Source organism: Mytilus galloprovincialis, chromosome 1 (assembly GCF_965363235.1).
Source record: "Mytilus galloprovincialis chromosome 1, xbMytGall1.hap1.1, whole genome shotgun sequence".
Lineage (NCBI taxonomy): Eukaryota > Metazoa > Mollusca > Bivalvia > Mytilida > Mytilidae > Mytilus > Mytilus galloprovincialis.
In genome coordinates, this window is record NC_134838.1 from 5,353,144 (window position 1) to 5,377,650 (window position 24,507).

Genomic DNA, 24,507 nt, shown 5'->3' on the forward strand with positions numbered 1-24,507 from the left:
TGAATTTTTTAAATTAAATTTTATCCCTTTAAAAAATCAATTTCATACAATGCAATTCAACTATACCAGTGGTTATTTTTCTGCACCATGTTTGCAATATAATTTCACATGTTTTCAAGCTTAAAGCTCTTTATTCACTGTGCTTTGTGCAAATTGGTAAAAGAAGTCACGAGTATGATATTTTCTTATTATTTTTTCATCCTGAAATGTCCATTTTATTTCCTGTTTGTCTGTGTGCAAATACCTCCCTATACAACCCTCAACTGTGTATCTTTAACTGATATGTATTTAGTAAACAGAATTCATAAACCATCAACTATCATTTCAGGCTTCAGTTATGGTTCCTTAATATTTTCCATTTCTGACTGGTTTAATTGGTTTGATTACTGTGGAATCATTATTATTCGTTGGATACCAATTTTTGTGGGTTTCGTGGGTACAGGTGAACCCCGAAATCAAATGTTCTACTAAATACATATTTTTATTAGGCTTTATATACAGAGATTGTCAAAACCATGAAAACAAACATCCACGAATATTCAAGTTTTAATCAATTCATGAAAATTGATACCCACGAAAATAAATGAATCCCCAGTATCTAAAACCACTTACTTCATCATTTTCCATAGCCTTTCTACCAAGTCCTCTGTATGAAGTGGATTATGTTCCTGTCTTTTGAATGGCGGATTGTCTATCAACTGTCTCATAGCTATATGGCTTATAAATCAAACAGGCAATTATAATACCAGAAGATGTGAATTTTAATTATACTGATTTCTGCAAAGACTAAAAGTTTACATAAAATGTTTCAAAAATTCTTTTTTTAAACCTGAAAAATGTTTCAAAAATTCCTTTTAACATGAATAGCAGAACAATGCTAAAGTGTGTAGTGATTTTACGGTGTTGAAATATTATTTGTTATGAATCATTTTCGTTGTAATATGAAATATCCTGACAAGTATTCAACTTTAGCAAAGTTAAGTGAAATAAAAGTTTTATAAACAGTTTGTTAATTATTTGTATTAATTCATCTCAAAGATTCAAAATTTTGTTTCTGAGGATTCCTCTTCAAGGTTTATCCAGATTGACTTCTAATGAAGCAAATAATGTCAGGTGAGTTTTATTTTATTGAGCTCTCACAATCCTGTTTAACATTGCCATATGTTTTAAATGTTGTTGGTTACTATCTGTTATATTTGTTTTCAAATATAATATTTAGCATTTTGTATACAGTATAGATTTTGCTCATGGTTGAAGGCCATACAGTGCAAATTAGTTGTTTACATCCTTGCCCTTTGGGTCCTTAGTGGAAATCATACCACATCTCCTTATTTTCATAATAGGAATAAAGGTTTCAATGTAGACCTACCAAACATGTTTGTCTCTGTCTGATTCTATGAGATCAAGTAACCAGTATAAATCACCAGGCATCAGATCAGCTGTAAATAAGTCATTGTATTAGATAAATTTACAATACAACAGGTAGCTATATATTTTATTCTCAGCTAGAAATTATACAGTAAATATTAACCAATCTCATGTAAAGTTAACTTTTAATTTTAACTAAAATTTCTAAAATAAATAGGTAACTTATGAACAAATTTTTCAACTCATCTAAATATCCATCTTTTTAACTTTGTAATTGTGGATCCATTCATCACCATGGATACCAATTTTCATAAATCAGGGAAAATGGTAATTTTGTGAAAATCTGATTTTATGGTTTTGCCAAAGTTTGCATACAATTATTTATATATTTTGTTGTTCATTTAACATTAATATCTGTAGGTTACCAATACCCAACAAGAATGTGTCCTCAGTACACGAATGCCCCACTCGCACTATCATTTTCTATGTTCAGTGGACCGTGAAATTGGGGTAAAATCTCTAATTTGGCATTAAAATTAGAAAGATCATATCATAGGGAACATGTGTACCAAGTTTGAAGTCGATTGGACTTCAACTTCATCAAAAACTACCTCGACCAAAAACTTTAACCTGAAGCGGGACAGACGGACGAACGGACGAACGAACGGACGGACGAACGGACGCACAGACCAGAAAACATAATGCCCCTCTACTATCGTAGGTGGGGCATAAAAATAAACATGAATTTACAGAAACTTAAAATATATTAAATCTGCTGTTTAAAGCATGCTTACTTTTGATGACATCTACTAAACATTCTAAAGCTGTGATTCTGACATCTCTAAACACACCATACTGAGCATAGTTAATAAAGAAAGTAGAATCTGTTGTTAGATGACCATTCTTCTGAAGAATTCTGATAGCCTTTAAACAACTGAAATTTAAGATGTCAAACTAACTTACTGAGAAATAACTTAAAAGCTGGCATCAAAACTGACATAAGGAGATAACTTATGATTACCTCAAGAATGCTTTTAAACTTGTCAGAGCAAATGATTTCAAAACATGATATTTTTTAGGAAAAGATATAAAATGACTTGTAACAGATTAAACCCCATGGACAACACTTGCAGTGAAAATTGTTGAATAGTTAAATTATCAATACTAAGAGTGACCTGAAAAAATGTTTGCAACGATTGATAAAACATATCAACCATATTTGAACAACTATCAAAGATAAAAACAATATTTCTATCACATAATGTTATTTACCTAACAGTGACTACATGTCTATAGCAAGGTAATAGTTTCTCTAGGTTCAGACATCGTGTGATTTCCTCCAGAATTCTCTTGGCTTCTGTTGTCAGACTGTCTGTACTCAATCCTTGGCTTAAATTATACAATTTGATTTCACATAATTTTTTTAACATCCGGTAATTTTTTAATTTAAAATAAAATTACCCTAAATACCTGTCACAGATAAAAATTAATAACAAGTGATAATGGACATTTTTCTCTGACTACTTAGAAATTATATTCCATAAAATGCATCAAATGGCTTATCTAATCTTAGACTTATCCACATATTCAATGTTTATTCTGACAGTGAATAATACTATTACTAAGTACATTGAACTAAGTTGAAAATTGCTGTATTTTATCCTTCTTAATTTGATTACTTTCCTTCAAAAGTAGAATGAAAATCACAGCCTTTTCTTAAAGAACAAGTGAAACTGCGAGCTACTGCTCACTGATGATACCCCCGCCGCAAGTGGATAATATTAATAGTGTAAAAATATGCAAGTGTTCGGTAAACAGGAAGTTGTCAAGTGATAAATCTGAAAACGCATCACACGGTATAGGTGACTTATATAAATCCTGAAACCAAATTTCAGAAATCCTTGTATTGTAGTTCCTGAGAAAAATGTGACGAAAATTTTCAACTTGGCTATCATGTGTAAAATCATACAAGTGTTCGGTAAACAGGAAGTTGTCGAGTGATGAATCTGAAAACGCATCACACGGTATAGCTGACTTATATAAATCCTGAAACCAAATTTCAGAAATCCTTGTATTGTAGTTGCTGAGAAAAATGTGACGAAAATTTTCAACTTGGCTATCATGTGTAAAATCATACAAGTGTTCGGTAAACAGGAAGTTGTCAAGTGATGAATCTGAAAACGCATCACACGGTATGGCTAACATATATAAATGTTGATACCAAATTACAGAAAGGGTGGATGTGTAGTTCCTGAGAAAAATGTGACGAAAATTTTCAACTTGGCTATTATGTGTAAAATCATACAAGTGTTCGGTAAACAGGAAGTTGTCAAGTGATGAATCTGAAAACGCATCACACGGTATGGCTAACATATATAAATGTTGATACCAAATTACAGAAAGGGTGGATGTGTAGTTCCTGAGAAAAATGTGACGAAAATTTTCAACTTGGCTATTATGTGTAAAATCATACAAGTGTTCGGTAAACAGGAAGTTGTCAAGTGATGAATCTGAAAACGCATCACACGGTATGGCTAACATATATAAATGTTGATACCAAATTACAGAAAGGGTGGATGTGTAGTTCCTGAGAAAAATGTGACGAAAGTTTCATGGGACGGACTGACTGACGGACGGACGGACTGACGGACTGACGGACGGACGGACTGACGGACAGACAGAGGTAAAACAGTATACCCCCCCTTTTTTAAAGCGGGGGTATAAAAAAATTATTATTCTCACAGATAATTCTAGTTGACCAAAATGTTTAATAGATTATCTGAAAGGTTATTTATAAGGTCTTTTTAGTATATGAATTTACCACTATCAAATCCCAGGATAATTCTTCACTTACCCACTTCCTACAATAGTGATAGCTGGTGTAATTGTTGCTGCAGCTGCATCTATCAAGGAGGCTCGGTAGTAACAATCAGAATACTGAAATAATAAATAAGTCTTTCAAAGCTCTCTCTGCATTTAAAACTAAGATGATATATTGCTCCTTTTCAATCACTCTCTGAAGATTGGCTGTAGAAATACATGGAAATGGGCAAATAAGGGTACTCCTAAGTCCCTATCAAAGTTGTTTAGTCCACATTATGGGTAAAGATGGAACTCGAGAAATTGCGTTTATCTGTATTGATCATATGTCTTGTCTGCATTTTTCATTAAATATTACAATGATCACCAATCTTCGACGGACAACAATATCTTCCTTTTAAACAATGTATTGTTTAAGTTCAATGTATTCTGTCTTTATGTTAACCTTTTATATCAGCCATATTTTACCTTATTTCCTTTTAAACAATATATTGTTTAAGTTCAATGTATTCTGTCTTTCGGCTAACCATATTTTACCTTATTTCTACTGTTATCATTGTACTTGAACAATCCCATAATGAATTCAAACACCTCAGGTGGGCATATAGCATGTAGATTTCTTAAATGGGCCATGGCACGTGGAATTGTCTGAAATAATAATAAAATCATCAAAATACATTGTGTACACATAATTTTGCAATAACCATTATTCATTTTTATCTGCTAATTAATTTTTGATTGTCATTTTCATCATTTTAACTACATTCAGTTTTTTTCTGCAATATACAGCAGATATAGATCATGTATGTTCATTTGGCATGATACATGATATGATTATATCTTATTATTTGTCTTTTGATTGAGTTAAGCCATTTCAATTGATATTTTATAGTGTCTTTCTATGTTGTGATGTTACACTATTGTTTCAAACCAGGGTGAAGGTTTGTACCTATAAAACGTTTAAACCTGGTGCATTTGTTTGCACCTGTCCTTAGTCAGGAATCTGATGTTCAGTAGTTGTGGTTTCTCTTGTTTATAAGTGTTTCTCGTTTCTCGTTTTTTATATAGATTAGACTGTTGGTTTTCCTGTTTGAATGGTTTTACACTGGTAGCTTTTTGGGTTCTTTATACCTTGCTGTGCGGTGTGAGCCAAGGCTCTGTGTTGAAGGCTGTACTTTGACCTATAATGGTTTACTTTTATAAATTGTGACTTGGATGGAGAGTTGACTCATTGGCACTCATACCACATCTTCTTATATCTACTTATTGATTCAATCTTAAAGCCTCTATTGTTTATTTGTGTCATTGGGTTGCAGTCTCATTTACAATTATCGGACCACTGATAAATTATCACGTTGTGATTGGTTAAACGCCGTCACGTGGTGCCCCCCTATGAGACTGTAGGGGGTTAGTAAGTTTCATAGGGGGTTCATGACGCGTTAATGGTGACGTCATCTATTGCTGTTGTTGTGTTTCATTGTTTATTTTTCAACAAAATGCAGCAGAAAAAGTCCAGCGTCCGATAAATTCGTTATACGGTTAACTACTGACCCCCTACAGATCCATAGAGGGTGAATAAAATTCATAGGGGATTCGGCCTCCGGCCTCACCCCCTATGGATTTTACTAACCCTCTATGGATCCGTATGGGGTCAGTAGCGAACCATATAACTTATAATATCTAACATCTCCTTTTATTCATAAAAATACCTTTAATAGAAAATAATGCTGAAAATTTGAGAAGTTATTTTGTCTTATAATGGCTGGACAAGAGTGGGATCCAAAGATCTTTCTAAAAATTGTCATCATTGCTGGGGGTCCTGCCCATGAGGTTACCATGGAGTTGGCTACCTAAAATAATAATACAATGTATTAAAATGGTTATAATGTATGCAATGCTTTTATGGAAATAAAAGTCATGCTTCCCCAAAAATTAGTTGAAGAATGAAAAACAGCAGATTATTTATTTTGTGAGTATCTTTGCCAAAATAATTGATAAACCAATGCCAAGTACTGAGCAAAAATTCACAATTTAAATAAAGCAATGTATATCCTCCTAAACAAAACATAGCTATATCCTTTATCATTGATTTCTTTGTTTGAGACTAAATATTATTCCAACAGCTTGCACTATGAATTTTAAGTCACATCATCTATCTTTTCATCTAATAATACTGAAATTTCTTTTCTGTTCAGCAAAAACATGTTTCTAGTATATAACTTTAACAAAGTTTTCACTTTTATAACACCATACCTTTGCCAAACATTGAGCAGAATCTATTCTAACTTTGTAGAAGCAATGTTCATTTTCTAGTACATCAGTCAAGGCTTTCCTTGTTGCTGGTGAAGGATAATGTTCCAATGCAGCAATAGCCTACAATAACATACAACATTGTATCTAAACACTAATACATAATAGATCACATGACATAAAACAACAAAACAAAAATAAATTAATATGGGAATACTCTCAACAAATAAAATAAATATCCTATTTCAAATATTCTAGAAATTACATATATCTAATACACCTTATGGCTAATTCCGGATGACCCGGCTGCTTGAACTTTTGATGCATACAACAATCACTTTTCCATTGTGGTGTCAGATCTTTTGTTTTATGACGTAAATATTTTACGGGAACCTGTGTCAAACCCCAACAATCACAAGTTTGTGTGCCTGTCTTTAGTGAAGAGTTCTGATGGTTTTTGTTGCCTTTTCATAAGAAATTTTTGTTGGTGTGAGATATTTGTTTGCGTTGTGTTGAATTTGTATTGACCCTGGGTAACTCAAAACTAATCTTTTAGTATGGGCACTTTGTTAAAAGCTGTATAGTAAACATAAAATCCCTATTTGATTTAATGCTGTGTTTGGGTCACATTGGTATATAGCCACATTTCATTTTATTCTAATGCGCAACTTTACAAAACCAAGAGGAGTTAAATCTTCCCAGCATGACTATATGAGTTATACCTCTTTCTGTGAGACAACATCTCTCTCATATCTAAGTTGGTATTGCCACATGTAATCTGGTTGTTCAAAGGTCACCTGTCTGAGAAGTTCTAACTTAGGATCTATCTGTAGCCATAACACAGGAGAATCAGCACTAAATGAGAAATTAATTAACTTACGATCAATCTAGCCATAACACTTAGCGAATTAGCACTAAAATAAGAAATAATCTAACTTAGGATCTACATGTATCTGTAGCCATAACATGCAAGAATCGGCACTAAAATGAGAAGTTATCAAGAATTTAAAAAATAATCAATTACCAAATAGACTCACTTGGACCATAATAAACACAATATTTAGAGAGCACATTATATAATAACAACAAAGTGCTTCACATTTAAAAATAAATTAAATACAAAAATTACATAAAACATAAATTACAAAGCACCACCTTAAAAGAATCATACCAGCATATAAAAATTATTAAAATAGTAAAAACAGAAATAAAAAACTAAAAAATGAAAAATGCATAACATCACATAACATACAAAACATGCTGTAAAATCTCATGAGAAATAATTCCAGCAATTTTAAAACATTACTTTTGATTCTTTAAGACTTCATATTTTCACAATTTATACATGCATTACAGTATCTAAAACGTTGCTTGAATGTCTGAATTTAGAATATAAAGATTTTCAGCATACAAGGAGAGAATCAAAAATATCAGATAAAACTAAAAAAGTACCTACTCCATAGCACTGAGGTCCATATCAACTTCCTCTCCAGTCACCAGGGGTATCTTTTTCTTCTTATTTCTACAAATAAATCACTTTTATAGTAAAGTAGGATATATTATAGATCTCTTGCAATAACATTTTATTTTAAACCAAAAATATCTTAACTAAAAACAATTTAATATTCTACCAATGACAGTACTGTGGATTCATTTATTTTAGTGGGTACCAATTTTCATGGATTCAGGAAAACTAACATATTCCTGGATATTTAATTTTTGGTTTTGCCAAAGTCTTCGTACAATTTTAAGCCTACGTGAAAATTATCATTTGTTAAACATTAAATTTCGTGGTTCGCCTGTAACAACAAAATCCACTAAAATTGGTTACCCATGAATAATAATAATATCCCCAGTATCAGATTGATTTGTTTTCAACGATCATATACAAATAAAACACATATCTTACCTCCTACTTTTAGAATGACAGGTTATATCAAACTTAGTCTTATTTTCTTCTATCTTAAAGGTATGATTAAATGATCCATCTAATTCTTGTATTGTGACTGTTAAAGGACCCTGTAACACATTAAAAAAAACACTGTGTGAGACCCTAGTATATAGTAGTTAATGGTAATTTTATTGTTATTGGAATTAACTTTTAACTAGAAAATCAAAAAAAGTAAGTGATGACTTCACTTAGCTGATATTAACCTCATGAAGCCTCAAAAAACTTCCCACATATAAATAAGAGCAGAAGTTGGGCTGTGCTGGTCACACATTATCAAAAAAAGTTATACATATTGTAAATACTTTCACTTACCACATATTTGAGAGCTCCCTTAGCACTAAGATCCTGTTTGATTTCTAACTCAACAACATTTCTCTTTCTGTTAAACACAAAACTACCAAAGAAACGAGCACATCCACTCTGTGATCTGGTTGTAGGTCAAGGTCAAACTAGACATTTTCTGTATACTTTCATGGTTATTTTTTTCATTGATAGTCTGTTTAATGTACCTTTGGAGTGCTTAATTTTTGCCATTTTATAATACGTGTATGCATTTATATCAAAGAAAAGTCAAGTTACACCTATACATGTTAAATTTCATATCGCAATAATTGCTTAAATGAGTTGATTGCAAAAATACTTAGGTTTACATTTACCTTTCTCTGAAAGTTGTATCATTTGACCATATTTCATTGATGCTGTGAGAATTAATCAAATTTCTTTTATTCTAAGAGAATCGTGTGGGTGTACCTTGGTATCTGAACTATGTGCTGTTCATCTGTGTTTGTTTTTAATTGTAAGTCTATTTTTTGGAGGAGTCGGTGTTGGTGGTTGGTTGGTAATTGATGTCCATTTTATGTAAAATATCAGATATTCTTTACAGGATGTTGCAAAATATTTATAAACTGATGTGTTCTAAAGGATACACCCATAAGTCCAAAAATGGCTGAATGTCTTTACCAGTAACTGTTGAGATGATCTTTGTGAACTAAAATAAGAATCAATATATTTAAGAACTCTAATTTTTTAACTATTCACTTATTAAATTTTACTGACTTTGAGTAAATTCAAATAAAAATTATAAGCTTAATAAATATTGAAAAATTTCATGGGATTTCATGAAAGCATTCTTAATTGAATGAGCATACACTTAAGATTTTTTTTTATGGACATATCTCTCTCTTTTTTTTAAATCTGTAGAAGTCATTCAACAATAATCTGTAGAGGCCATTCAACAATTATCTGTGGAAGTCATTTAATAACAAGAATGTGTCCACAGTACACGAATGCCCCACTCGCACTATCATTTTCCATGTTCAATGGACCGTGAAATTGGAATAAATTCTCTAATTTGGCATTAAAATTAGAATGATCTAATCAAAGGGAACATGTATACTAAGTTTCAAGTTGATTGGACTTCTACTTTATCAAAAACTACCTTGACCAAAAACTTTAACCTGAAATTTGCACTATCATTTTCTATGTTCAGTGAACCATAAAATTGGGGTCAAAACTATAATTTGGCATTTAAATTAGAAAGATCATATCATAGGGCACATGTATACTAAGTTTCAAGTTGATTGGACTTCAACTTCATCAAAAACTACCTTGACCAAAAACTTTAACCTGAAGCGGGACAGACGGACGAACGAACGAACGAACGAACAGACAGACAGACAGACGGACGGACGAATAGACGCACAGACCAGAAAACATAATGCCCCTCTACTATCGTAGGTGGGGCATAAAAAATAGAAGTTACAATACTTACAGAACTGGTAGACAGTAGTGTATTACCCCATGTATTGGCTAAGAATTTTTGTTGTGCTGAGGAAACAGCCAAAGCTAGCAGCTTATTTAAAACCTGAAATTAGATGTATGTATTTCAAATTTGGGATACATTTCAGCGTAATTTACTCATGTTTATATTCGCGAAACAAAATACAGTAAAAGTTGGATAATTGGGACTTGATTAAACTGGTTTCCTGTCCATTCCTGCAAAAGATGGAGTCTTAATATTTTTGCTTTCAATCCTTTACAAAAAGACTCTCCTTAAACCAGACCCTGTTTGTTCCTAATTTTTAAAGAAACTACAAAAATAGTGACCCTTTCCGCAATCTTTAGATTTAAGGTTATTTTTGCCTGGAGACAGTCAAAAGCATTACAGGGCTCGTGACTTTAGCAAACTTTAATTATGTGTTGTGAATTAAAATAAAATACTGTAGTATAAATATATTGGTCAATCAATTACCTGAATGAGAAGTTGTTGTCCTATTCTGATTTCAAACATTCTGAGAATAAGATGAGCTTTTTTCTGAAATATCTCAGCATATTTAGGAGAGATTGTCTGTCTATGCCATACAAAGAAGTGGTGTGTCCCATGTTTGGCTGCAGGATCCAATACAATCCCACCAACCCTGTGTTCATAATCCTGCACAAGCTTCATTTCCTATAAATACACAATTTTTGGACAGCTATCAAACTATGATGAACAAAGAAATGGTTGAAAAAAGCTAAGTAATTGACTTAGTGCTATAAATAAGGAATGTATAGGTGCATTTAAAATCACTATATAAACTTTTAAAAATTTCACTGTAAACCAATTTTACATCTTTATTTTTACATGTTATCTGGATAAATAACTGGTTTACTCAAAATAAAGACTATAATAAAATTGAGAATGGAAATGGGGAATGTGTAAAAGAGACAACAACCTGACCATAGAACAAACAACAGCAGAAGGTCACCAACAGGTCTTCAATGCAGCGAGAAATTCCTGCACCCGGAGGCGTCCATCAGCTGGCCCCCAAACAAATATATATACTAGTTCAGTGATAATGAATGCCATACTAAACTCCAATAATTATAATACCATTTAAAAATATTTGTAATATACCTTAGAAACAAGATATCTGTATTCATTATTTCCAAACTTATTCTTGATAAACAATCCAGCCAGATATTTTGCTATGCCAACAGTTAACCATGCATCAGGCCTTAAAATAAAACACAAAAATTATACAGATACATAAAACTAATAAAAGCTACTGAATATCTCAAACTCTTTTTGAAAGGACTTATTGTTTCATTGACTCATAAATTGAGAAAATGTTTAACTAATTAATTCCTATGGTATGTGTTAAATAAACTTGTAAACATAGTTGGAAACAACAAACATCAGAATTTATCTACAAACCTATTTGTGCATGGAAAATTAATAATGAGACATCAATTTGTAATATGAAAACATCTTATGTGGGTTCATTTATTTTCATAGATTGAAAACAAATTCTATTTTCTATTGTAATTGATTTCGTAGTTTAGCAAATACCCACAAAGTCCACAAAAATTGTTATCCAGCAAATAATATGATTCCATTGTAATGATTTACCAGCTTGCCATGGAGAGAAAACATCCAAAGAACTGTTCTGCTACTGCTGCAGCCATCAATGTCCTGGTCTCTATTGTCTGGTTTATAATTCTGGAGGAGTGCAGCAAGTTTGTACTACAATTAAAATAAATTATATAAAAAATTCAGGCTATGTTTCTATGTTGATAGCATACAGTTATTCCCACATGAAGATAATAAAACAAAAAAGATTATTGCTTTTCATTTTTGGTTTTCAGAGAATATGTCATATGGTTTCAGCCAAGTAGTGTGGATAAAATAATCATTGTGACTTTTATAGCAATCATTTATAAATGATTGAGCTTTGCTCATTGTTGAATGTCCCATTTTGAACTATACTTGGCTTCATTCACTTCATTTGGACTAAGGATGATAGTTTTCTCAATGGCAATCATACTTCATCTTCAAACTTTTTATAAACCATGATATCAATTTACTTTTCTAAATATTGAATGAATAAAATGGAAAAAGTTTTTCTACATCAAAATAAATAAAAAAAAAAATTCGTCACTTTTTAGGTCACTTTTAAGCATAAATCACAAAATTTTCCGAGGTATGTTAGAATTAAATGCCTATTTCTTGTACTTTTCTTGAGATAACTTGAAATATCAAATAACAAGGGAGATGATAAACATATCTAATGACAAGGGAGATAAATCAATATTATGTGGTACGGTGATATCTTATGATGTTTCATCAGTGTTAAATGGCCAGATAAATAAAGCATGAAAAACTTATTTTTTTTTTTAATGTAGCTACCTAAATACTGTCATTGTTGCGTATGGATCCATGTCAATGAAACTTTCGTCTACAAACACTTGTTTATAACAGGAGTATGGATATCTACTGGATAGTAACTCTTCATAGAACTCAAAAGCCTTCAATTATACATCATTTCAAAGTACATTTAACATGCTATTATTTGAACTTGGAATTATTTTCAATTATGGAATTTGCATAATTTCTTGTTCTTGAAATTTTAAATAAATTCCATGTTTATTTTGTATTATTATGTTTTGAGCTGTTCATAACACTTTATATTCAATGTATTTTGTATAGATAGTGTTGTGCGCGGCACAGTACATTCTATTGAAAATGTACCATCTTCTTTGTATTAGAAAGTGTTGTGCACGGCACAGAACATTTAAGTACAGAATTAACATGGAATTTATTAAAAAGTTTCAAGCACAAGAAATTATGCAAATTCCATAATTGAAAATAATTCCAAGTTCAAATAATAGCCTGTTATTTGGACATTACAAAAAACAATCTTTATTTTCTCACTTTGTTATCAACAAAGCAGTCAAGGTTTTACATTTTCTGGAAGAAAAAATAGTACATGATACATGTACAATTTTGTGATATAAAGTTAAGAAGGACAAATAGGTAGTAAACATAACATTCTATTGAAAATATCTGTTCATAATTTTTTAGTTAACACAGTTATTTTTAAAAAGAGTTGTCACTGATTGAAACAGATTGAAATAGAAACGGATCAAATGAAATGTACAGAATTAAAAGTTTTAAATGTTGTGTAAAGGTCATGTTTTCCTACCTCATGTATGTAACCAGTAGTATGCTTCAGGATTTCTGTCAGATGTGGCAGACAAAAGTGTGTGACTTCATGCATGTTTGGATCAACCAAAATCTCAAATGGTCTGTAAAATAGAAACTCAATTAACCAAGTAGGCTTAAAGCATGTTGGAGGCATTGACACTCATAAAAGTAAGGAATAACTGTATTGTATTTTTATAGTTGTCAATATTAATAATTGAAGTTTGTTTTACAAATGATAAATTAATATTATTAGAAAATATTTTTTTTCCTGACTGTAAAATCTTATATTGACGCCTGCATGTATTAAAAAAGTATAACAAAAATATTGAACTACTACAAGGCAAATCTTAGAAGGGGAAGTCGATAAAAACTAACTAAATCTAATACTATCAATCAACAGAACAACTGAAAAAGAACTGCCATATAATTTGTCATACGTGTATCAAGTTTTTTTCTTGCTTGACTAAATTTTGATGCATCTGTAGATTATTTTTTCTCTGGTCTTTTTGAAGCAAAAATTTACCATTAGTAATTTTTTGGTTAACATTTTTGTGTATTGCATGATTGCTTTCATCTAAGATAAATGAAAGATCCATAAAGTTACAAAAGATGGATGTAAAGTAATCTAAAAGCAAATTACCCAACAGCCATTGCAATATTTGGTGCAGCAGTTGGTGTCGACAGGAAGTAATGAAATGTTTTACTCTTTCTGTCAGGCATCTGCATGACCTCTATAAGGTCACCACATGACACGGCTGTCATGTCCATTTCTGTAGTAATCTCTATCTTCCAGGTACAGAGTTCTGAGAAGGTATCAATACAGGGGAACCACATCCTATAAAAATTGTACAAAAAAAAAGTTTTTATAAAATCATCAATATAAATCAAGAAATTTTGGTGAATTTGTTTTCATAATTCAATTTGGCAACAGAAATAAGCATCGTAATGATACTATGGTAATGAAAAGAATTCATTTAATCTTTTTTTAACCCAGTTTTATACAGGGTACATCATATGCACATGAAGACAAGTATATGTTGACCTCCTAAAGTCTTTTTTTATTATTACAGTCTCATTGACAAATGCCCAACATCCCATCTAATTCAAAATTTTAAGACTAAAAAGATATCAGCAAAAGTTTGGCATTCATCTATTAGGTGTGAGTTACTCTGGTACTTTCATCATTAAGGTACAAAATAAACAATATTATTTAAAGAAATTAAAACAAAATGAAAGTAGGTGATTACTATACCTTGAAGAATTTTCATATAGACTTTTATAAGTAAACAAATGACAACTCCTCTCTGCTGGTGTACCTTCCATATTAGGTGTCACAAAGTGAATTCCTCCCTTTGGCTGTTCTAGTGAAAATTCTATGCATACTTTGAATGGTCTCAACTCTGAAATGTAAAACGGCATTCAAAACAATCATATCTTTTCTTCTGAGTTATACTGAAGATTTTTCTACCATACTTTTACAAGAAATTACCATATCTCCACAGCTTAATGGAGTTATAATTAGTGTGGAGATTCAGTATCTTTACAAAAATATTTACATTAATGTAAATTTGAACCAAAAGAAAATTTATATTAAACGTAATCAAAACATATTAGAATGTTTGCAGAATCAAGTTCCAAAATGGTAGCTACATTGGTATGACAAAAGAACAAAGAACAAAAGTTAATTAGTTTAGCAAAACTTTCTGTCATTATTGTTTCATAAAGTTAAGAAGTTGACCATCTTACTAATGTTTATATCTTTTTCTGTCCTGTTCAAATGATAGGTTTTTACAAATTTACAAGCAGCCAGTTGGCTTCAATGTATTAAAACAAAATTCTAACCCAACATTTCTCCATGAGAATATAACAAGGAACCTGACTGTCAGTGCCAAATTTGGTTTATTTTTGTTAGTGCTGGTCACAAGAAGTTTTTCAAGTTACCATGTAAACCTATTGACCTACTGGTACCCCTACATGTAAGTCATTAGTATTGGTAAGACGAACATATTGTTTTGGTTAGGGATTGTTAATTTTCATTATTTTGTATATTTTTGGTGGTGGCACTGTTCAAAAGTATGGTTATCCTATATGAAGGGTGTAAAGATCCAGAGAAGAAAAAGATCGTTCTCTCAAATGTATTTATCAACTGGTTTAGCTACAACAGTTAACGAACACAAGATTTTGACAGAGTGATCTACATAAAACTTACCTGATATCAAAGGATGTGATTCTGGTGGCATTCTTATTGTAACTTCTCCATTACCAGTGTCAGGGTCAACCGTTGTCATGGAGGTCAAATGGAAGTTTTGGAAATAATCAAGATTACGTCTGAAATAACATTCTCTGATTATTATCATGGTAAGTTTTATCTCAGGAGTCAGATATAATATGTGTACAGTACCTTCCCTTAATGCAATATTATTTTAATGACAAGAATCTATGTTACAACTTTTTTTCCAAAGCTGATATGTGTTGACTGTATACTGAATGAGAATTTGTGAAATAGTAGAAATTTAATAAAAGCAGTTTGAGCTACATTACACATCCACTCCATTTTGGTGACAATGTCAAATTTTTGTGAGATATGAGATATTTAAGATTTAAAGTGCACCTTTATATACCAACCCCACTAACAGTGTAAACTTTATGATAATTCGATTCTTAGCATAAAAGAGCAAAATGTGACATTTGCTACCTGAACAGATAAATACCATTATAAGTCAATATGGACATGTAAAAACAAAATAAAATATCTTTAACCTTTAAATTATAAACTGCAAACTTTGAATTTGGATAATTTATATTATCAGAAATTAAACATGTTATAAGAAATGTAAATTCCACTTACTGTTTAGCATCTCCTTGACAGATCTCTAGTGATGGATCATTGTAAAGGAATCTGGCATCCCATTGCTCATTGATGGTGACTTGATAAATTCTTATCAAATGTTAAGGAACAATATTTATATTTATATTTATACATTCACCGAAAGATGTTTTGGTTAGTTTATTTTCTCTTGTTTATATGTAGTGCAATAAAAAAAATCTAATGTTTGTTGTCTTAAATGGATTTGATATGCTGTTATTCAATCAGTTGAAATCTACTGCATTTTGCACTTATCATACATCTTCATTATTCAGACTTCAAAATATAGAAACTCCTTTAAAATGCAGTTATACAATGTACAATGTACATGTTATAGGAATGTTTAAAATTGTCAAAAAAGTAAAACAAAGGTTGGCTGGCACCTGTTAAAACATTTTAAACAGCTTCATTTGTATGCACCTGTCCTATTTACTGGTGTTATCTGAACCTGTCCAAATATTTCAATTTGAACTTCATCTTTTTGTACTTGTGTGGTAGAGTGTTTAGCATTAATATTCATTTTCTTTTAGAATAATTAATATTAATGTGTAGTTTTATTATATGTGTATTAAGAGTTCATCAATTCTTCTATTCTCTTATATCTTCATTAGTCAGTCAGTCATGTGTCATATTATCTTGTCTACTATTGGTCACAGTCATTGAGTTCATAGTTTTGCCACTCTTTTTGATATACCTTGAGAGAAAGCTTTACATATAGCAGCCATATTTAAAATAGTTATATAGTTTATTATTCTGGACACTTATTCCATATTAATCAGGTCTGTTACTAATATTTCTAAGTCTTTAATATTTGCACAGTATTCCTTTAGTTTGAATCTGAGAGAAAATGTATTTTGAATATTAAAGTCAGAATGATTGTGCATAAATTATAGATAAAAGTATTTTCATGAACTCAGAGAAATAATATATCATAGATATATTAATGATACATGTATTGGTACAGTTATTTTATTACTATAAAAGGTCTAAGGCAATGTCTACTGAACATTCTACTTATTGTTTATAAATACTATACTGATATAAGTAAGTTTATTAGACTTATGTAGGTTATATTTGTATTTTTAACAGGTCCAGAATATCCCCATATCTTATCTGGTGATGTTTCCAAATAGGAGATAGACCTTTGTACCATATACATGGTTAGATCAGTGTTACATGTATTTTTAGTTTACTGTATTGTCTGTTTTTGTCTATTTAATTTTAGTTCAATATATGTATTGTTTGTGTCTTGTGAATAGTAGTTACCTGCATGTCAATTATAATATTACATGTAAACATTATAGTAAGAAAAAGTTTATTCATAAATCTATGAATGAGTAGCGTAATATAATTGGACATAATGTAGTACTTAATCCTGACGGTATATAATTGAGTTTGATTGAATTCATATATTTATAATACATGTATATACACTTAAATAGTATTGGTTGTATTCTTACAGAAAAGAGCTAGTTTATCGTATTTTATACATGTACTTTCCTTTTTATGATTTAGAGTTATATCCCTTTGTACACTGTACTGTCTATGTATTAACGTTTTGTTATTTGTGTACTTTCAGGGTTATCTATTTATGTCGTATGAATAAAACACCTTAAACTTGACGAATCCTTTTATTCTGTCTAAGTACCCTGTTACACTTGTTCCAAACAATACAACTTGATTATAAAATGTTTTAAAGATGGTCTAATAAAGTATGAATAAAATAGTTAAAAGGATATTGCATTGCTTACTGTTAATTTTGACCCTTCTAAGGTTTGGAACCAGTGGATGTATGGCCAGCTCTACATATCCCTAAAGACACAAAACATAAATTTTAAAATGCAGCATTACAGTAAAGAAAATTGTAAGATGGTTTTAAAAGGTTGTCCATTTGCATTATAAATGTAGTGGTTTACATATATATGCATCTGAATACATGTCTGTAATGTAATTCATGTAGCATACTAATGTATCCCAAATCCAGTGAACATGGACATAAATCATGGAATGGCTTTTACATATACAAATAATATTTATATTAAGTAACTTTTAATACATTTATTTCAAGGATGTTACAAAATTAAGCACACATAAGGCTTGCAATAAAAGTAAATATACTCACCACAACTGATCTTCTGTTAAAGTTAATTGCTCTTATGCACAAAGTCTGATGAGCTGCAGAAAAAAGGAAGTTTTTCAAGCTTGAATTTGTAATACAATAATTTACATCATCATGATCATCAAAAACAATTTGTTTGAGCATTTGATTTTGTTATTTGATTAGGGACTTTCCATTTTGAATTTTTGTGATTTTACTTTTTACATCTTTCATCAATGTTCATCATGTTCATATTGATAAAATGTACAAATGTTCAGATATTTGTATAAACTGTTACATCTAGAACTCCTTGTGGTAACAATAATACAATACCACAAAGCAAAAAGCATCTTCTTTTCCGGTGTGACTGCAAAAGATGTGTGCATTTGAAATTGTGCTCTCTCCCTTACATTTTTATTTGAAACTATGGCACAGAAATCAGGTTCAAAAATACTTATTTATGTGAATACATAATTCGATTTAAGTATATACAAAAATAATATACAAATACAGCCAGGACAGACTTATTGCTGCCTTTGTATGAGATCGATACAAGGATATATTGACCTGAAAGAAGTATATAGACTGAGGACGAGGTCCGAGGTCGATATACTTCTTTGGGTCGATATATCCTGTATTGACCTCATACAAAGGCTATATTTGTTATATTATTAATTTCCGACCATGTTTGTATCAAAATCGTCATTTAGGTTTGTTGGAACTTTATAGATATTACATTGTCTCCTTGACAATATTGAATAACAACATATTAGTTGTTATTTCATTTACTTTTTTTTGACATCTTATGTATTTGTTGATTTTTTTTCATCAAATAATCGATCACAGATATTATTTGTTTCAAAACGTTAAACAATATCCTGAAATTCATTACATGACATCACAAAGTATATCGGTTTTTAGATATTCAAAAAATAACCGTGCAATATGCTTTTTGCCGGTCAATATGCTTTTTGCTATCCGCCGTTTTCTCTCTACCTTAGAAAATATAGTTTAACATGTGACTATCTCTAAATGAATCAAATTTGATAAAATATACGAATTAATAATATTTACCTATATACGTTTATCGAAACTATGTATATACAGAAATAATTCTGTTTACATAGAAATCAAATTTCGTTTATACAAAATTAATTCTGTATACACAGAAATCGAATTACGTATAAACAGAAATAAATACGAAATAAATATGTATATACAGAAATATTTATGTATACACAGAAAGATGGTATTTCTGTATATACGGAATTCGATTTACGTATATACGTATATCGACTTCTGTATATACAGAAATAATTACCTATGTACGTTAATCGAATTCCATAAACACATAAATCAAATTCTGTATATATACGTAAATTGAATTTCGTATAGACATAAATCGAATTTCATATATACATAATTATTTACAAATATACATAATTATTTCTGTGTTTACAGATTCGATTTGTGTATATACAGAATTTTATTTACGTATATATAGAATTCGATTTATGTATATATGTAATATGGGGACGAAGTCCCCAATAACAGTAGAAAATTCAAGAAAAAAAAAAAATCGGGAAAATTTCCCGAATTTTTCATTGTACTAATGAACTCAAAATCGTTCAAATTTTTTTTGTCGTGTTTTGAAATCCCGTCCTGCGCAGAAATGTACAATGTACTTCCTTTTTCCGGTTTCGTTTGTATGAAACTTTGAGTAAAATATATATTTATCAGTCTAGTATAAAATAGGAAGGAACGTGCAATACCAATTTCATTTTTAATAATTCCTTGTTATGAAAAAACGTTACTTGATGATAGCGTTTCTTTGTTTACATTGCACGTGACGTCATAATTTAAATAACGTCACAACTAAAATCCCTAACAACAGAACCAAAATCGGAAACGTTACGGTATTTCCGTTTCTTTTTTTTAACAAATATTTAAGTTACAAAAAATAATTCATACAGACTTCGTCCCCATTTATAGGTAATGCCTGCCTCATATTAATTTCTCTGTATATACAGAATTCGATTAATGTATATACGGAATTCAATTAACGTATATACAGAAATAATTATGTTTCTACGTAAATAAGTATTTTAGACCCTGAATCCGATTCCACGCCATAATAAACACAGGCATAAGGAACATAATTTTTTTAACTTCAGTATTTATCAGAACATTCTTTACTGAACTTCCATGTCTACCTTAAGATCATGTTTCAAAGCTATGTAACCATTATTTCACTGGGGTTACTTAACAAGGGATAACTGAATTATGGTACACATTTTGTGCCTTATAAGAGTATCATTAGTAAGAAGCTATTTACCTAATTTAAACGGTCTTTGTCCATCTACTTTGCCTTCTTTCTTCATTATTGACAAGAAATATTTCTATGCTTGATCAAGCCATAACTGTCAGAAGCATGCTTTTGAATATTTACAACAAATCAACAAAAAACAGACAAAAACAATAATATTTTCTTATTTCATGGGCGCCGCCATTAATTGGTCATATCAGTTTCGCACCATTTACTTTATTTATTGTCTAACTAAATTAGAATTGGCTTACTTTAAATATGATTTTGATATTTTTCTATATTATTTTAGTGCTCAAACATGTGCTGTATTTCTCCTAATCCATTTGTTTAGTTGATTTTGTATTTTCAAATTAAAGTAGCTTTACATGCTGATGTCAAACGAAGTCTGACAACTCACACGTCTCATCCCACGTTCGAGGGACTTTTTAGGCAAACTCGACCATAAGGACAACCTTATACTATAGAAACACACATAAGAGATGGCCAGCCCAAGAACCAGACGTGTACTGAAGGATTTGAAGCTTAAAGATGACAACAGTGTATTATTTTTGTGTATTCTTACTGTATTTACAATCACACTTTACAGCCAATTCATGATCCAATTTATTTTCAGTTTTCATTTTATTCCTTTTCTAGGATTAAAAAGCTGTTTTCAATACACCTTATCGCTATTTGTTAGCCATTACTGGATATCACACAGGTTCCCGTAAAATTTTGACGTCATAAAACAAAATATCTGACGCCACAATGGAAAATTGATTGTTGTATGGGTCAAAAGTGCACGCGGCCGGGTCAGCAGGCCGATAAGGTGTATCGACCCCCTTGCTTGCCTCTCAACCTGACTATAATTAGGTGCCGATTTGACCAGGTGCCGATTTAACTTGTACCCCCTCTTAACTTCATGTGATTTTCCTCCATCCCCACTTTTCAGAGTGCTAGGCACTAGCCACTACAGATTATAAATGAGGGGTTTTTAAGCTCGGGATTTCAGGATCTGGGAATTCTTTTTTTTTAACTTCAGGATGTCAGGATTTAATTTTTTTAATTTTGGGACCTCAGGATTTTGTGTTTTTAAGCCTGGGATTTCGAGATCAGGACCCCTCATATATGTATGTACTGTACCATACCCTTTTTGTTGTATTGATTGCTAAAGCGAGTAAAGGCAGTGTCTGCTCAATTTTGCATACAGGGACGTGAACTTAATATTGCCCCCGTAGGCTACAGTTAAATATCATGTAACCAAATCTAAAGAGCAGAAAACAGCCGTATTACGCCCATGGGTCTTCAATACAGCGAGAAAATCCTGCTCCTTGAGGCGTTCTACAGCTGGCCCCTAATTGCTGAACAAAAATGTGTACAACTAGTTCAGTGATAATGGACATCCATAGGTGGATCCAGGCATTTTATCTATTAAGTACTGAATTGTCATACACATGTATAAGACGTAACAAGAGAAAAGGCTGTGACTTTTCTATAAAATTTCCATTTTCTTCGATTTAGTCACCAAAGAGAAAGAAACCTGTATTCATCAGGAATTACAGATTTTGTCTATCTATGTGAACTTATTTATAGTATTGTTCAACTTGTGCTGATGTTTATTTACTTTTGTGACAAAAAAGTACAAGAAATTTTCCATAAACAGATTAAGATGGTTGATGATCATCTGCTATCAAATAGGGTTGTCAGTTTTATCAGTTATAAAATCAATCAAACTTTGGTGAACTACTTTATTTGCTAAAAGTGTTATTTTACTTTTCCTAAAAGTGTCATTTTACAGTCAATTTCAGTTATATACTGAATACTGCTTTTGCTTTGGAGGAGTATATAACCAGGTGATTGAAAAATTTAAATGAAAAAGCTGAAATTCAAATAAAATAAATAGTGTTGATACTTGACTTACAACGTAGGTAACATTAGAGTTTTAGAAATAGGTAAACATGGTAAAGTCATTATAGATTATAGTTTGAATATTATAATAAGTTTCAATCAGTTGAGTAAAGCTGTAATTTCCAAATTGAAATTACTTGTATATTTTGATGTAAAATTACTTTTGTAAGACAACAGATATATATATAGTGTAAAAAACTGTATGGAATGCAATCTACATTTATGTCAACTTAATTTTAGACCTGTTTTGAATGTGGAGGACACAATCCCCAGTGGGTCAGTGTGACATATGGAATATGGATCTGTTTAGAATGTTCAGGCAAACACAGAGGACTAGGTGTTCATTTAAGGTAAAACAAAATTGAAGAATCAGTGAATGTTTGCTGAATTTAAAACAAAACTGTGTAAATAATTAAACAATATTTTTCCTCTGTCTGTTGACAATTCTGGTAGGAAAGATTGGCTTTTTGATGATATAATTATAACATCCAGTGCAAATATAGCAAATTTTATTTTACATTTCTGCCTTTTTTTTTGGTGTATTTTAATAGTAAGTGAGACCATATTTAGTACAAAAGTTAAATTTAAATAAAAAATCTATTTGCTTTCTGTCAGACCACAACAAATACAGATAAGACACAGTATTCCCTGTTAAGAGGTTTACATCTGTTTTATTTTTTCTATTTCAGTTTTGTAAGGTCTGTTTCAATGGATAAATGGAAAGATATCGAGTTAGAAAAGATGAAAGCTGGAGGAAACAGAAATGCCAAAAACTTCTTCAAATCCCAATCTGATTATGATCCTGGCATGACTCTACAAGAGAAGTACAACTCTAAAGCAGCAGCATTGTATAGAGACAAGGTAAACCTGTTATTTATAAAGGAAAAGCTAAAGGCTTTGCTGCTCATATTAACTTGATAGTTTTATTAATATTTGTTTGTAACTTGTAAATTAGTAATATCAAGTGTGTCACTAGTAATTTTTAGTGTGTTACTTGTAATATCTAGTGTATCATCACTTGTGCTATCTAGTGTGTCACTTGCAATATCTAGTGTGTCACTAGTTACATGTAGTGTGTCCCTTGAAATATCTAGTGTCGCTTGTTATAGTTATTGTGTCACTTGTTATATCTAATATATGTCAATATTATGATCATTTTTTATTATCAGATTTTGTCAGAAGCTGAAGGAAAACCATGGAGTATAGAAACTTCATCTGCTAGGAATTATGTTGCATACAAACCATCAGCTGGTCTGAAGACATCGTCTAGTTCATCAAGTTTCAGTAACAAACCTACCAACACTTCTAAATATTCTGATGATTTTACCGATAATAGCTATCAAGATGGAAATGTCAATTTACAAAGGTAGGTCTGATACAAATAAGTAAGTAATTATAACAGAAAATACACTGCAAGCTGTAAAACATAACTGAGATTAACAGCTGCAAATCAATTCAACATTTATCTATCCTTCTGTAGTATGAATCTTAAAAGGGGAAGGAAGTACTGTTAGCTTGCGTTAAAGCTCAGGTTGTATCTTTTTATGCCCTACCTACGATAGTAGAGGGGCATTATGTTTTCTGGTCTGTGCGTCCTTCCGTCTGTTCGTCCGTCCGTCCGTTCGTCCCACTTCAGGTTAAAGTTTTTGGTCAAGGTAGTTTTTGATGAAGCTGAAGTCCAATCAACTTGAAACTTAGAACACATGTTCCTTATGATATGATCTTTCTTATTTTAAAAAAAATTAAACTTTTGACCCCATTTTCATGGTCCACTGAACATAGAAATTGAAAGTGCGAGTTTCAGGTTAAAGTTTTTGGTCAAGGTAGTTTTTGATGAAGCTGAAGTCCAATCAACTTGAAACTTAGAACACATGTTCCCTATGATATGATCTTTCTCATTTTAAAACCAAATTAGACTTTTGACCCTATTGTCATGGTCCACTGAACATAGAAATTAAAAGTGTGAGTTTCAGGT

The 24,507-nt window shown here is 31.1% G+C and overlaps 2 protein-coding genes across 5 annotated transcripts in view; one reads left to right on the forward strand and one right to left on the reverse strand.

Moving 5' to 3' along the window:
* LOC143063700 (transcription initiation factor TFIID subunit 2-like) overlaps positions 1 to 20,838 on the reverse strand; it is a 30,756-nt gene extending 9,918 nt beyond the window's left edge. For all 3 annotated transcript variants that reach the window (XM_076236035.1, XM_076236019.1, XM_076236025.1), the window contains exons 1-26: positions 20,655 to 20,838; positions 18,344 to 18,396; positions 17,961 to 18,033; positions 16,204 to 16,294; positions 15,565 to 15,683; positions 14,608 to 14,755; positions 13,996 to 14,190; positions 13,354 to 13,456; positions 12,558 to 12,676; positions 11,781 to 11,894; positions 11,286 to 11,385; positions 10,641 to 10,838; positions 10,161 to 10,253; positions 9,316 to 9,377; positions 8,702 to 8,816; positions 8,348 to 8,457; positions 7,895 to 7,960; positions 7,161 to 7,293; positions 6,442 to 6,561; positions 5,898 to 6,038; positions 4,726 to 4,836; positions 4,223 to 4,305; positions 2,641 to 2,757; positions 2,163 to 2,302; positions 1,370 to 1,439; positions 613 to 717 (exon numbers count right to left, since the gene is read on the reverse strand). In XM_076236035.1, the coding sequence (XP_076092150.1) occupies positions 613 to 717; positions 1,370 to 1,439; positions 2,163 to 2,302; positions 2,641 to 2,757; positions 4,223 to 4,305; positions 4,726 to 4,836; positions 5,898 to 6,038; positions 6,442 to 6,561; positions 7,161 to 7,293; positions 7,895 to 7,960; positions 8,348 to 8,457; positions 8,702 to 8,816; positions 9,316 to 9,377; positions 10,161 to 10,253; positions 10,641 to 10,838; positions 11,286 to 11,385; positions 11,781 to 11,894; positions 12,558 to 12,676; positions 13,354 to 13,456; positions 13,996 to 14,190; positions 14,608 to 14,755; positions 15,565 to 15,683; positions 16,204 to 16,294; positions 17,961 to 18,033; positions 18,344 to 18,396; positions 20,655 to 20,700 (2,825 nt within the window). In that variant the 5' untranslated portion in view covers positions 20,701 to 20,838. The remainder of the gene's footprint in view (positions 1 to 612; positions 718 to 1,369; positions 1,440 to 2,162; positions 2,303 to 2,640; positions 2,758 to 4,222; positions 4,306 to 4,725; positions 4,837 to 5,897; positions 6,039 to 6,441; positions 6,562 to 7,160; positions 7,294 to 7,894; positions 7,961 to 8,347; positions 8,458 to 8,701; positions 8,817 to 9,315; positions 9,378 to 10,160; positions 10,254 to 10,640; positions 10,839 to 11,285; positions 11,386 to 11,780; positions 11,895 to 12,557; positions 12,677 to 13,353; positions 13,457 to 13,995; positions 14,191 to 14,607; positions 14,756 to 15,564; positions 15,684 to 16,203; positions 16,295 to 17,960; positions 18,034 to 18,343; positions 18,397 to 20,654) is intronic.
* Positions 20,839 to 21,009: 171 nt separating this feature from the next.
* The window catches only part of LOC143063769 (ADP-ribosylation factor GTPase-activating protein 1-like), a 29,962-nt gene continuing 26,464 nt past the window's right edge, over positions 21,010 to 24,507 (forward strand). The window contains exons 1-4 of one of the 2 annotated variants that reach the window (XM_076236143.1): positions 21,010 to 21,184; positions 22,773 to 22,882; positions 23,222 to 23,393; positions 23,702 to 23,898. In XM_076236143.1, the coding sequence (XP_076092258.1) occupies positions 21,125 to 21,184; positions 22,773 to 22,882; positions 23,222 to 23,393; positions 23,702 to 23,898 (539 nt within the window). In that variant the 5' untranslated portion in view covers positions 21,010 to 21,124. The remainder of the gene's footprint in view (positions 21,185 to 22,772; positions 22,883 to 23,221; positions 23,394 to 23,701; positions 23,899 to 24,507) is intronic. The other variant, XM_076236150.1, reaches the window with a different exon arrangement.